The sequence below is a fragment of the Pipistrellus hanaki genome, assembly GCF_964339955.1.
Source record: "Pipistrellus hanaki genome assembly, chromosome: 11".
NCBI classification, from domain to species: domain Eukaryota; kingdom Metazoa; phylum Chordata; class Mammalia; order Chiroptera; family Vespertilionidae; genus Pipistrellus; species Pipistrellus hanaki.
This window is the reverse complement of record NC_140513.1, coordinates 66,639,649-66,654,136: the sequence shown is the minus strand read 5'-3', so window position 1 is coordinate 66,654,136 and position 14,488 is coordinate 66,639,649. Positions and strand designations below refer to the sequence as shown.

At 42.9% G+C, this 14,488-nt stretch overlaps 1 protein-coding gene across 11 annotated transcripts in view; it reads left to right on the top strand.

Moving 5' to 3' along the window:
- The window catches only part of AOPEP (aminopeptidase O (putative)), a 321,147-nt gene that overhangs the window by 53,742 nt on the left and 252,917 nt on the right, over nucleotides 1–14,488 (top strand). For all 11 annotated transcript variants that reach the window (XR_014796325.1, XM_084898956.1, XM_084898955.1 and 8 more), the window contains exon 3: nucleotides 1,961–2,127. Coding sequence is in view for 10 of the 11 variants with exons in the window: in XM_084898956.1 (XP_084755082.1) it covers nucleotides 1,961–2,127 (167 nt within the window). In the remaining variant the exon portion in view is untranslated. The remainder of the gene's footprint in view (nucleotides 1–1,960; nucleotides 2,128–14,488) is intronic.

The window sequence follows — 14,488 nt, the reverse complement described above, 5'->3', positions numbered from 1 at the left end:
AACTGAGAAAAACTGTGGGGTCCATTCTGCTTCAGTGAGAAAGCAAGCCTTGATCTCCAGGTCTGCCATTGTCTGAGGAGGCACAAGTCATGCCTACTATTTGGCTACTGGGAATACACCTTGTTTCCACTGACAACACTCACTTTTCCTTTTTGGGACCTTCTCTAAGATGGGCTTTTGGGGGGGGAAATAAAACACCTAATAGATGGAATTATTAAAATAGGCATGCTTGACCCAACCGAGCTGAGTTATTTGAGCTGCTATAGCATACCTCTCACCACATACCCACCACCAGTAGCCCTGCCTGGGAGGAGACCGCTCCGGCGGGCTTCCTCAGACAGCCCGAGGTGGGACAGCTGATGGGAGATTCTGGGTCTTCCATGAAATTTTGTTCTTGGATATATAAACTTGGAATACAGAATCATAGACTATGGACCAGAATAGAAGTCATCAACCTGTGTCCCATCCCCACTTTACATGTGACTCAGAGGGGTCAAGAGACTTACCCATAGTCATTTAATAAGTTGAAAACCCAGGAAGGACTAAAGTTTTCTGAATTCTGATATTTCCCTACTCCTTGTCAAGCTTGTGAGTTATCATGGACACTTGTATGACGGAAGACCGTACCTGCCTATCTGCCCTACCATCCACTTTCTGCTCTTATCGTGGCCTTCTCTGGATGACCAGGCACCCCACTACCTAGGCTCCCTCGTCTTCTATTTCCTGGGAGGTCTGGCCAGTTTGGGAGGGTTGGGGGTGGCACGGGTGGAAAAATTTGAGAGCAGGAGTTGTCGAGAAACATGTCCTCTCCCTTCCCCGTTTCCTTCGGCATCTCCACCGGTGACCAAGCCTCCTCTGGCCCCAGCACCCATCGGACAGTCTCCACTGTGACTCTGACTTCCGCCAAATGACCCGGCAACATCTGGAAACATCAGCTTCTCCAACCCAAGGAGTCACAGCTACTTACTGCTCTGCTTAATCTCCGGGTTGCCTCACTGTTCCCATTTGGCTTCTACGCTCTTCTAGCATTAGTATGCCAATCCCCTGTATTAAATTATCTGTTTGTCAAGACCTGGACTGTTCTCTCTTTTCTTGGCTGCACCCTGACTGCTAGAGTGGGACCATCATTCTGTGTGCTGCTGCACATGTTAGTGACACAATGCATGTTCGTCATAGTGAAGCAAACAAGTGGACACATTTTCCTGACACTTTCCTGATGGTAACTAAACCGTGGTATCAAAAGAATCCTTCCTTTGATCTCATCTGTCAGCAGTGACTCAATCATGGAAGACATGGTTCTTGGTGCCCGTGGGTGTGTATATTTTAGTTGCAACAGAATGAGTCCTAATGCCATGCCATTGGTTTCCCAAAGTTGCTTTGGTAATGACTACAGTTGGCCTTCCCGGTCGTTGTGACCTATAGTCCTGTTTACCCCTGTTCTTGGCCTCCACACAGGGATTCCCACCAGGGCTCCATCTGAGATGGTGTCCAGGATTGGGACAGCTGCCCACCACGCTGGATTTGAGACCACCAGCTTGTTTTTCCAAACATTAATATCTCAGTGATCTCCAAACATATTTTCTGTCCCGGAATATTTTCCAAGTTTTGTAAGAATGTCTCAAAAGCTTTTTTCTTTTGAAGGCATAAGGTTAGCCTTAGAGGACGGGCAAGGGTAATACAGATTTTAACTTGGAAGTCTAGTGTTTAAAACTTTAACCAAAAAATTATTTTCCCTTAAAAAACAACCTTCTTTACATATTTAAGTAATTCATTTGGGAGAAATTATCACTTAGCCATCCTTTGGCAGTTTCAGTTCAAAATGCTTTGAAACTAGTCAACTACAAAGCCTCAAATGTTTTTTCTTTGAAAGTACAACTTAACCTTCTCTACCATGGAGATGAGAAAAGTGACAACTCACTCTAAAGATTCTCCCCTTTGTTTCTTTGTCTTTCTTTTGCAGGCCATGTGTTTATACCATGGGATCCCCCATAAACAACAGGGCCCTTTTTCCGTGCCAGGAGCCCCCCGTTGCCATGTCAACATGGCAGGCCACAGTCCGAGCAGCTGCATCTTTTGTTGTCTTAATGAGTGGGGAAAATTCTGCCAAGCCAGCACAGCTTCGGGAAGGTACTGTACATGTGTTTCGCGCTTCTTTCTGGGTTGCACACATGCTGGACCCAGGAACCCAAGACGGGCTGTTTTTCACAACTTTAAAGAGCTCCTTTATTAGTTGGGTTGGAATGAACATGCTAGAAAACATCCTGCCAGAGAAAGCAGCAGGGAGGAGGCGGAGCCTGTGGGGAGCCTGGGCAGGCGTGCAGGGCTCTTCATGCCAGACTTATCAGTTCCTAGAGCATTTCAGCGGCTGCTTTGCCCTGGTGGTTTGTGGGCCAGGAGTGGGTGGTCTTGGTTGAAGACTTTCTGGGCAGGCAAGTGTGTCATGGAAACACCGTTACTTACAGTTGAGTTGTCTGTGGTTGGGTCGTGGGCCTGCACAGGGGTTCAGTGCACAGGGGGTTCGTTACGCCGAGCGATAGCGCTGCTGTCGGCGGGCCCACCCGAGCTGTCCGAGTCCAGCCCTGTTCTAAACCCCGTTCCCTCAGGGTTCTGAACTGAAAGTGTAAAGGACAGAAGGAGAGTGCTACTGCAGATGAAGGTTCTGTCTGGGAATTCTTTGCTTATTGCAATAATTTACTCAAATGAGAGCCTAAGCATTTTGATGCCAGGTGAAATTTTTATAATTGTAACATTTCTTCATTTTAAATATGGTGTCTCTCACATACCTATAGAAACTTTAAATTTCACAGGAAATTAAAAGTAATAAAATTAAATAATTTTAGAGAAAGTGATTGCTAACATTTTGTTTCATTTCCCTCCAGTATTTAAAACCTACACAGATGGTACATATTGTCATTTCAAAATTGCCACATAGCACATAACAGTTTTTTTTTTTTTTTTAACTTATGGTGTATTTTGAATGTTTCCTAGATCATTAAGTATTTTTTAAAACTATAATTTTAATGTCTGCGTAATATTTTATTGTATGAATATATCATATTTTAACATTTTTGTATTATTAGACATTTTTATTATTTCCAGGTTTTTTCCCTGTTATAAAGTTGCATTAAATTCCTGAGGAGGCGTTCAGTATAAAATTAGAATTACTGAGTCAAAAGTTTTCAGCATGGAGAAGGCTGTTGGTACATATTTCAAGTTGTTTCCCAGAGGCTGTGCCAATTTACATTTGTACCAATAGTACATTTACACACCCATCAGTAGTTATGGGGCCCCCATTTCCCAGGAATCTCACCCATTTTCTAGGCAAGAAAAGGTCTGTCTTTAACATAGATTGCTTCGATTATCAATGGGGTTTTACATGTCCTTATATTTTTCTTAACCATCTTCATTTTCTGACTTTTTATTTCCTTTGCCCATTTTTACAGTGAGGCTTCAGTGAGATTTTCAAAAGTTTGTTTTGTCTTTTAATTTGATTGGCTCTTTAAAATATAAAAATATTTATCTTATTGTATTTGTCCCAGTTTTAATATGCCTTTTAATTTTATACTGTGTATCTGATCAATTGGAGATTTTAATTTTTATTTAGTAAAATTTGTCTAATTATTCTTTGAAGGTCTTTCTTCATTTGATCTGAGATTCATCTGTTTGGTTTTAATATTTGTATTCAATTTAAAATTTTATTACATCTTTAATCTGTTTGTAGTTTGTTCTAGTCAGGATTGTGAAATGAGGATTACATTTTTTTTTTCCAAATAGGAAACAAGTTTCTCTAAGATAATTTATTGAATCTTTTCTAACTTGTGATGTCTCATTTATCATAAACTAGATTTAACACATACTAGAGTCTTCAATGATAATTTACTTGATTCTCAAAGTGAAAATAACACAAATAATAGATTTTAAAAAAAGATAGGTCACATTTATATGGTTCATTTACAAATGAACAAAGGATAAAAAATTGCAATAAAATTTCCTTTTTACCCTTAATTCCCAGCTACCCAGTAACCCTGCCCCCAAGGTAACCAAAGTCACCAGTTTCCTTTGTTTAAGATGTTTGTTCCGTTTGTTGCACAGACCAGAACATGCTGCACATATGTTTGTTTTGTACCTCACCCTTTAGAATAAAATTGTTTTACAGGTAATTTCATATCTGAGCATTAAGAGCTTTCTTGTTATTTTTATGACTATAAAATATTTCATAAATGGATCTTTACACTTTAGTGAACCAATAGCTCTTGACTTCACTCTTTCAAATAAGGAACTACACTGAGTGGCCAGGTTATTATGATTTCTGAACACATAATAATCTGGCTACTCAGTGTACTTCTCTTGAGTACCTCATTTATTTGATATCAAAGATATTATAAATGGTTTTCCCCTTTGCACTGGCTGATAGAAAGCTCAGGGCAAATAGGTAGTTGATCTTCAGCAAAAGTCTAGAATACTTTTGGTACCCATTTGAGATACAAATACACTGAGTGGCCAGATTATTGTGCGTTCAGAGATCATAATAATCTGGCCACTCAGTGTAAATGGGCATTTACTTCTATCATCTTCCCTCACTCACATCCCCCGTTTTTAGTGAATACAGTTGGGATTTATAACTCATATCACCTATCTATATTTTTTAAAATACATTTTTCTTGATTTCAGAGAGAGGGAGGGAGAGTGAGAGAGAGATAAAAACATCAATGATGAGAGAATCATTGATCGGCTGCCTCCTATTAGGGATCCAGTCCTCAACCTGGGCATTTGCCTTGACCAGGAATTAAATCATGACTTCCTGATTCATAGGTCGATGCTCAACCACTGAGACACACTGGACAGGCTTGTCTCTATATTTTGTTTTTTTATTATATATTCTCTTCTAGGAGTTACAATTATTGTTTCTTTTACCTTTTCATCTAGTTTCAAATCATATTTGTAATAAGTATTTATACTGTCTTTATCCTTGAGCTTTTAAGCTTGAATAATTTCTCAGGCACTTGGGAAATTGTTTCAATATTTGTTTTCTAGAAGGGTAGATGTGTGGTATATTTTATGAGCCATCTCATATTTAGGTTGGCTTTTAGTTCCGTTCACTTATGAACAATCCTTGGCTAGGTATAAAATTCTTAGGACTTCTTTTCTCTCTTAACTAAAACATTTTCATTATCATGTCTTACTTAGCAAATCTGATGTCAATTTTTAAAAAGTTCCTTGAAAGTCTGATTTCCCTGCCTAGAGGCTCATAGAATTATTTTTATTTATGTAATTTACAGCTTTCTAGAAAGAAGCTAGTTATGAGTACCTTTGGCTTTAATTAAAGTACCAGAGGACCAGTGCACAAAATTTGTGCACAGGTAAGGTCCCTAGGCCTGGCTGGCAATCAGGGCTGATCAGTGCCAATCTGTGTAGTGACCAGTGGGGTGATTTGGGCAGGGGTGGGGGGGGGCAGGTCCCTCCCACTCACCTTGGCTGGCCTGATGCCGCCTGCTTGCTGGCTCTGCCCCCCACTGCCACCACCGGTTGGGGCCTGTAGGCTGGGGCAGCTCCTGCGTTTAGCGTTTGCTCCCTGGTGGTCGGTGCAAGTCACAGTGACCAGTTGTTCTGCTGTTTGGTAGATTTGCATATTAGAGTTTTATATAGATAATTTTGTGTGTAATAAAATGTATACAAAGTCTTGTTTAATGAAGTTTGAAAAATACACAATTTACTTAATCAGCACTCCTCTGAAGGTGTAGAACATTTCCTTTACCCTAGGAATCCCCTTACTCCATCTCTCCTTAAGTCTTTCCTCCAAACCCCACTCCTGTCAACCACTGGCCCGATTTCCATGTTTGTAGATTGTTTTTTCCTCTGCCGAAGATTCATGTATTATAAATGGAGCCATTCCACGTGTACTCTTTTGTGTCTGGCTTCATTTGCTCAGCATAATGTTTGGCAAAGCCACCCATTTTATGTGAGTGTTAATACTTTGTTATTTCTTAAAATCAGTGAATCGTAGTCCATTATATGAATAAACCAGTTTGTTTATCTTCTCACCTGTTTATGGACATTTGAATTGTTTTTAGCCATCATGATAAATAATGCTGTGCACATGTGTGTACAAGTCTTTTTGAAGATATAGGTTTTCATTTCTCTTGGATAAATACCTAAGAGTGGAATTGCTGGATCCTATAAATGCATGTTTAACTTTGTAAGTATCTGCCAAACTATTTCCAAAGTGATTGTATCATTTTTTATTCTACTAGTAATGTATCAGAACCTCCCCCCGCCACTCCACACCATTGCTGGATGTCCTTGCAAACACTGGGATTGCCAGCTTCCAACTGGTGTCTGGTGCTAGCTTGTTGTGGTTTTAATTTGCCTTTCTCTGAAGATGAATGATCATGAGCAACTTTTCATACTTATTGTTAATTCTTTTTAAAAAATATATTTTATTGATTTTGTACAGAGAGGAAAGGAGAGAGATACAGAGTTAGAAACATCGATGAGAGAGAGTCATCGATCAGCTGCCTCTTGCAAATCCCCTACTGGGGATATGCCCGCAACCAAGGTACGTGCCCTTGACCGGAATCGAACCCGGGACCCTTCAGTTTCCAAGCCGATGCTCTATCCATTGAGCCAAACCGGTTTTGGCTATTGTTAATTCTTATATCTTCCTTTGGAAAGCATCTCTTCAAGTTATTTGCCCATTTATTTAATGTGAGGTTTTTGGTTGTTTTATTAGTAGGTTGAAAGAATGCTTTGTATATTCTAGGTATAAGCCTTTTATCAGCTATATGTATTGCAAATATATTCTCCCAGTCGGTGTAGCTTGCCCTTTCATTCACACTCTACACCACTGCTTTTCCGTAGAAACATTTTGTTCTTTAGTAATTCCATTATAGATTTAAATTGTTAAGTTTCTTTATAGTTCTTCCTTATCTTTTTGATCTGCTAGCTTTTGAACTCTCTCTCTTATACTGTTTAAGCCTGTTATCTTCTCATACTTTTTAATATATTTTTGTAGAAGTTATATCTTCCTGTATCATAATGGGAATGCCAGTTTCCTAAACTGCTTTTGGTTTCTGCAGTAAATTCATTTCCGAGGCTTGTTCTTCTGAGTCCTTCGAATGATGTTTCTTTTACCTTTATTTTGCAGTACTTCTTCCCATAGTGCTCCTGGCTCCCCTCGTTGGTGTGTACCCACACACAGGACACAGTCTGTGAATTTCCCTGCGCTTCGTTCACTTTCCACATGTCCTTTATGGAACTCTCTCTGTTCATCAGGAGGTTACTGATGTAGGCTGCTGCAGGTCTTGCTGGCAATTGCCTAGTGAGATTCTGCTGGACTCACACAGGCTCTCTCTCCACCCCCGCTCTGTGATGCCCGGATGTGCTGAGATTGATTGAGCACCTGGAGCACTGAGTGTCAAGCCGGTCCTGATACCGGGTCACCTCCAGCCTCCCTGGCTGCCTCTAGAGGTTGACCTGCAGTCACCACACCCCACGATGCCATGCGGGGTGGCTCTCCCTGCCCCCCACCTAATCCAGCCTGCATACTTTCTCACTCACGGTTTGGCCCTGCAATTCCGACAGAAAAGCTCGTGGTGGGCAGTGTTTCTGAATTTTGAGCATTATTTTTCTTTTCAGAGGGGGAAAAAACCTCATGAATCAGCAGAGTTGGCTGAAATTATTTGTATTAGAATTATATTTTAAAACTATGAATGTTAAGATTACATATAAATTCTGTATGCTTATAACTCTTACACATCTATGAAGCTAAAATAAAGTTGTAAGTTAAGCACAGACCAAGTTATTAAATCAGCAAAATTCAAATAAACAACTTAAGTTTAATGCAAAGGTTAATTTGTTGTAATGTCTTGCCCCTGGCAGTGTGGGTGTGCCCGTGAGGGCTCTTTGGAGATTGCTGTGCGTAAGCCACGCGGTGGTCTGCTCTCCACCGGGGCGGGAAAGCTTTTGCTTGCACAGCCTGCGGCGAGGTCACAGCCTGCACTCATGATAAGCCTCGTCCTGAGGTCCTCTCCTCATTAGCTCTCAGTAATTAACACGGCGCCTGTCCCCGCGGTCACAGCACTCATGCACGCGTGAACTCTCAGATTGGTTGGCCATACTGGGTTATATCTGGATAATTCAATCAACTGGCCAAATCCAGCCCACTGCCTGTTTTTAGACATGAAGTCTGATTGGAACACGGCCCTTGTCTGCGGCTACTTTGGTGCTGCAATGGCAGAGCCGGATGGTTGAAACAAAGCCTGCGTGGCCCGCAAAGCTTAGACTATTTACTAGCTGGTTCTTTACAGAAAACGTCATCTGACCCCTTCAAGTCTGTCTGTCTGTCTGAAGAGCATCCTAAAAATTAAAACAAGAATTGCCTTTGTAAGTTTTGTGGAAACTTTTCATACCTCCAGAAATATATCTGTGACCGTTTTCCAGAATTAGCAATTCAGCACAGAGTTCAAAAACAACAACTGCATGCTAATCGGGACTTGCTGATGTTCATACCACTTGCACCTTGTATGATACCTCAGAGCAGACTTTACCAAATTCAGCTGAGGAGGCTTGGCAAGGGGAGAGCGTGCCATGCTGCCGCGCAGTCCCTCCTGCGGCCACAGCTGGCTTCCTGAGAGGGCGGCCGGGCAGGTGCCACCGGAGCGCCCTGCAGCCCGGGGTGGCTGTTGTGAGGGAGGACTCCCGCCCCTAGATATCTCCACCCTTCTTAGAAAACATGGTGTGTGGGTTCAAGATGATGCTACTTCCTACCTACGTCGTTTTTTTAGACTGTTAGATTGGTCCAGAGGACCTCCTCTGTTGTGCACAGTGCCCTTTAAAATGATGAACTACCCTGGAAAATCTGAGTGGCAAACCCTACCTTCACCCCACAGTTCCCACACCAGCCCCATTAGCACCTTTGCCAGGCGTCAGCTGGTTTCCAGAAAGGAACAAAGCACCAGAAGAGCATAGTGCAGGGAGGCAGGTAACAGGGACAGAGATGACAGCGGCCGGGGACAGAGGATGGGAATCCTGAGTCCTTGCTGCCTGCGGGAGGCCATTCCTGACCATCCTGACTGTTTGTAATGAGAAGGCCGTGGTTAGACTGTAGCCTGATGCCCATCGTAAGAACTGTATTAGCCGAGGAACCACTGCCCTTTTCTCAGGAGGGCCATAGATTTAGATTCACTTGTTTGGCCTCTATTATTTGACCTCCTCAGCATACTGTCATTGGGCAGACAGAAGTGGAAGCCTGGGTATTGCTGTTATCCTGTATTCCCTGCCAAAATGTAGCCATCCTGTGAAGCACAGAGACCCAATGCTTTGTCTCCACGTGCTTAATGCTTACGTGTGGAATGACTGTCCTGTGTAATCAGACAGAAGGAATATGTTCACGGGAGAGCTTTTAAGCCGTTACTGACAGTGACAGCAGTGAATCCAGAGGCCTCTCTCTGGCTCTGCTTCTGATGAGAGTTCATGCCTTTTCTCTAGGCTCAGTAGATTTTTAAAGGAAAAAAACTGGGTGCGGTACATCCTGATTTTCCCGTGTTTGGTAAATTTTTTTGTCTAGTTTTTTATTTTTGTAGAATCTAGTTTAATGCATTCCTACGTCCTAGAAAGATAAAATACCCCACTGATATTTTTCATGGGGAGCCTCTGGTAAATGAACAAGACTGACTAATCTAAGCTCTTTCCAAATGTATGAGGAAAAGCGTATGGACAAGTGAAAGGTGTTAAAAACCACACGTGCCTTCGCATCGGATCTGATTTCATTGTTTTCTATTCAGAAGTAAGAGCGTAGACATTACTTCATCCTGGGCAAAGGCTCCTCTCCGGCCTGCCCGACAGGCCAGCTCTGACATTTTCTCTCCTGACTTGGTGTGGGAAATTCCAGGGAAAAGCCAAGATTGCAGAGTCCAGACCTCCTGTGTGCAATTGGAAGCCAAATTTTCTTCCCTCTTGATGGCTCAAAATGAGCAATACCATTTAGACTGCTCCCACCGCATGCAACCCGGAATTATGTGTAAGGAAATGGTAGATTAAAGGCATTCGGAATGGTTATGATTAAGTGTTTTCAACACAGATAATGCAAAGTAGAGAGAACCATCCTGGGCTAGTACACATACAAGCAGTGTTCCAAGGGCTAGAGGAAGCGTGAACGCATTCATCTCTTCCGAAAGCTCCTGGTGACAGAGGGCGGTGTTCTGCTCTTACAGCTCCCCGCGGGCTCAGACAATGCCCAGCACTTTCTCAGTCCCTGTCAGGTCATTCTTTCCTTTCTTGCCTTCCTCGAGCCGTACTGACCATACTGAGCATACCGGGAAGTCATCAGGCTTTCTTTGGGTACTGATGACTTTGGCAGGCATGCGCATACCAATTCTGGCTGTGGATTTTTGTCTTAGGCTTGATATTCATGAATTTTCTCATGTGGGTCAAGTACTGAAGTGTACCCGTGACCTTCGGGGACAGGATGGTTTGGTGTAGTTCGAGGACCCATTTTGTACTTAAGTTTCAGGGGAACAAGGTTGTCTGTGTCACAGGTCAGAATGAAGGGTGAGGCTTGCAAGACCAATCCCAATCCTGGTGCTATGTACTCCTTAGGTATTCCTTAGCCACCAGGGGAAACCTCAAAACCGAGGGAGGTGCTTGTGTCCTCGGTTCAGTAGGTGGCGCTCTTTCACCTGGTTCACAAGAATCATCTTGGAGGTCATTCTCTCCTGGGTCTCCTGTGCCTTAGGCGGTACCATGTTGAAGGAAGGAAACCCAAAGCCTTGCCAGTGCTTGAGAAGAGGTGGCTTGACCTGGCACATGGCCCTGGTTAAGCAGTGCTGGCACATAGCATCCCAGGGCGCTGTTACTCTCACTTTGTTCTGCTGCCAGCTCCTACCCTTGAGCGACAGCGGAGAAGAACTGACGAAAGACAGTCACGCCATGGGTATTCAGGAGGGTGACACCAGCTCATAAAACCAAAATGTGTAGGCTCGGCATCTATGTAATAGTGACAGAAGGGAGCTGGGGTCCGCGGAAAGACCCAAGCACTCGAGCAGGAAGCCAAGAAAGGAAGATCAACTGAAACTGGGAGCTTTCCCTCCTTTTTACGTATCTATTACAGGTATTGTCATCAATACACAAAGTATATATAATACATCCATTATATATAGTGTGTCTGCATGTACTTACAAACATGCACATTCCTGTATATATTGCTAAGCATCTTTAATTTGCGATACAAAGATGTTCCAAAATAATGAAATAGCTTGATGTATGGAATAGTTTGGGCAGGAAGCTCTGAGACTAAGAATATTGACTAGTGAAAGAAACAACCTTAAAGTAGGAAAGCAGCAGGGACTGTTGAGTAGAGAAATATGATACCTAAATAAAAGCATTTATCGGTTTCTGAGTGCTTCATGCTATTTGTCTAACCTACAGTGGAAAAGTTTGTGTTCTTTTTAACTTTATAAAAAATTGTTGACACTATTACAGATGTACCCGTTCCCCCACCTCCACCTCGCCCCGCCCCCCTTCCCTCTGGCCATCACCACACTGTTGTCTGTGTCTGTGGGTTATGCATAATTGTTCTTTGGTTAATCCCTTCACCTTCTTCGATATGCTTTTAATAGGAAGAACTAAGTGCCTGTTTTAATTTTCAGTGAGAATACTAACTCTCTCAATACAAGGAACTCGCTGAGACTCCTGCCTTTGCAAAGGGAAATTATCTGCTTTGCCCCGGAGCTGAGCTGTGGGCTGTGTCTGTTGTGCTGAAGGAGTGCATCCAGGGCTCCCCTAAGAAGAGCCCCGGGGCTTGACATACATTTTGTATTTAATTTACTGTCAGTGGCATGATTGTTATGTAAAGATGGCTACAGCATCTTGATGTTTTTCTCACACTTTATTTTTGTAAAAATGATTTTCACATGTAATTAGCACAGGTTTTCACAGGTATTCCATAAAAAATTCTTTCCTAACCATGAACTGACGACTCCATCACATCCTTCTTTTTTCCCTTTTTCCTCGTTCTCCCTCAGAAGACAGGATCTTCAAAACTATTCGTAAGACAGTTTTTTAGAGTAGTAAATATAGAAAAATATTATAATAATCATTATAATTATTGTAATTGTTTTAACAGTCTCTAGTTATAAGTATTTTCAAAACTAAATTTTAGACTGCCTCCTATGATTTGAAAAGTGACCCATTTCAAATACTTACCATTCCTACAAAAAACACACAGTTATCTTTAAGGACAATTTCAATCCTATTTCAGAGACGAAAATGTCTATTTGGATTGTGTAGCAGCTGCTAGTATGATTATAAGAACAATATCTGATATTACATTTCTGTCTTACTAGTGAGACAATTGAAGTCTAAGAATTTCACCCCTTAAACAAGTTGCAGTTTGAGATGGTGACATAGAGCCTCTGGAACTTTCTGTGGGAGCTCAGGAGGGACGCCAGCTGGGTGGCTGCTCCAGCCTGCGCAGTTGGGAGCGCCGCTTCCTCTGGGCCCGCTCCTGCCGTCCCCACCCTTCCACTCCCTGCTCATCTTGGTAGTGATTCCAGGCCTGGCCCTGAAATTGTCCAGTGGTGTGATGTGCTTCTGGCCTTTGCAGAGGAAAAACTCGCTCAGTTCAAGTACAGCATGTTCTCGTCGTTTTGCAGCTGGGGTAGCCAGGGAGCCTAGGGCAAGCGGATTGAGTAAAAAAGGAAAATGAAGGTATTCACTGTCTATTTCATCAAGGTTGGCTCATTAAAGTAAACACCATTTAAATAGCCTCCAAATGGCCCATTCTATATGAAGTCATGCAGTATGCCCCCTTTCGGGCTGTCATTCTCCTTAAATGGATCGCTTTGTGTGCACTGCATTTTAATGCTCTTCAACCTTAAACCCCATATGTGGGCCTCATCAGGCCACAGGCTTCAGTGCACATGTGGCAGCCATTCCTTCAACATTTTCCGTCTCTGCCTCCAGAAGTCAGCCCAAGCAACAGGGGGAGGTAGCTGTAAAGATGGCAGCAGTTACGATTTCTCCAACACTTAAGATGTGCCTGTTACCATGCCTTAGTGATTTATGTGTATATCACCTAAGCTAAATCACATAATCCTCTGAGAGAGACACTGTGATCGTTCCCTTGTTAATAGGTGAGGATCTGGTGCATCGAGAGAGTAAGTGATGTGTCCAAACTGGCAAATGTGGAGCAGGCAGCTGAACCCACGTCGTCAGATCCCAGGGCTGGAGCTACATCAGTAGGCATACTCAAGACACATGCTCTGCAGCAGTTTTCAAAATAGGCTCATCCCCAGCAATTGCCAATCCAGAAATTTTTTCTCTTTTCTTTGGAATTTACGCTCTGCATTCTGGGGCGGTATTTCCACGTGATCTTTTGCCTTTTCTGCAGTCTGGTGTGAAGGTGGGACCCGTGTTCCCTGAGCAGCTAGCTCCCTGGGCAGTGGGCCGTCCTCATGGAAGACAGGGCCTGTGGAACAGCCCATGAACAGACAACTCCAAGCGTGAGGCCACGCGACCTGCCCTGACGGGCGGGGCCTGTGAAAGCCTCCCCGGAGCAGTGGAAGCATTCAGGTGTCACAGCAGTGGCTTCAGCCTTCCCCCGGGCTGGACAAGAGGCCCAGGATGGACACCTTTGAGAAGCCTCTATAGAGAGTCCGGCCAGGGTCTTTGGGAAGTGGGCGCCTGGCTGGCCCAGGCTATTCATCTGGCCCTATTTGACTGTCAATAGGTATCCTGAAAATTTTCAGCTTTAAAAGCTTAAAGTATGAAACAGTTTATTCCCAGTGAGCTCCACGAAGTAAAAGAACTTTAAGAATCAATAAATTAAAAATCTTGAAGGCTTTATAGGAAAAAAATCATCTTGGGCATTTAAAATATGGATTTAGGTGATGTTTTCAGTAAAGTTTTCCCTTCTCCTCCCCCCAAAATGCTTTTTCTTCCATGATTTAACTTCAGAGAAGACGGAGGGAGTAATGATAGTTTTAAAATATTTTTGTTGGATTTAATTCAGATTCTGTTAATACTTTTGCTATTTTGCTCCCAACTCCAGGTCCTTTAAAGTTTCTGACTTTTTTTTTTTTTTTAAACTGCTAATCTCCTTCCTCTCTGCTGCCACATCATTTATGGCCTCCACCACCCTCCTCCCATCGCCTTGACTGTACAGACATTCTGATAAAGGTGCCAGGACATGATGTCATTGGGTGCTCGGTGGGGCTTCTTCGTGACCTTGTGTAGGCATCTAACAGATGCCTTCTATTCCGCTAGCGGTCTCTACTGAAAGCTGTTTCAGCTCCTGCTGCTTCCAGCAGTCTTCTCCGTGTACTAGATGGATGGTACAAGGACCAGAGAGGCAGCAAAAAACCAGGGCAAACATTCAATGCTAAATGTAGAGAGGAGGCCTATTGCACATAGTGTTTCTGCCCCCTACCCACAGGTTTCTTGAGTTATAATTGGCATCTAACATTGTAAGTTAAGGTACACAATGTGATGA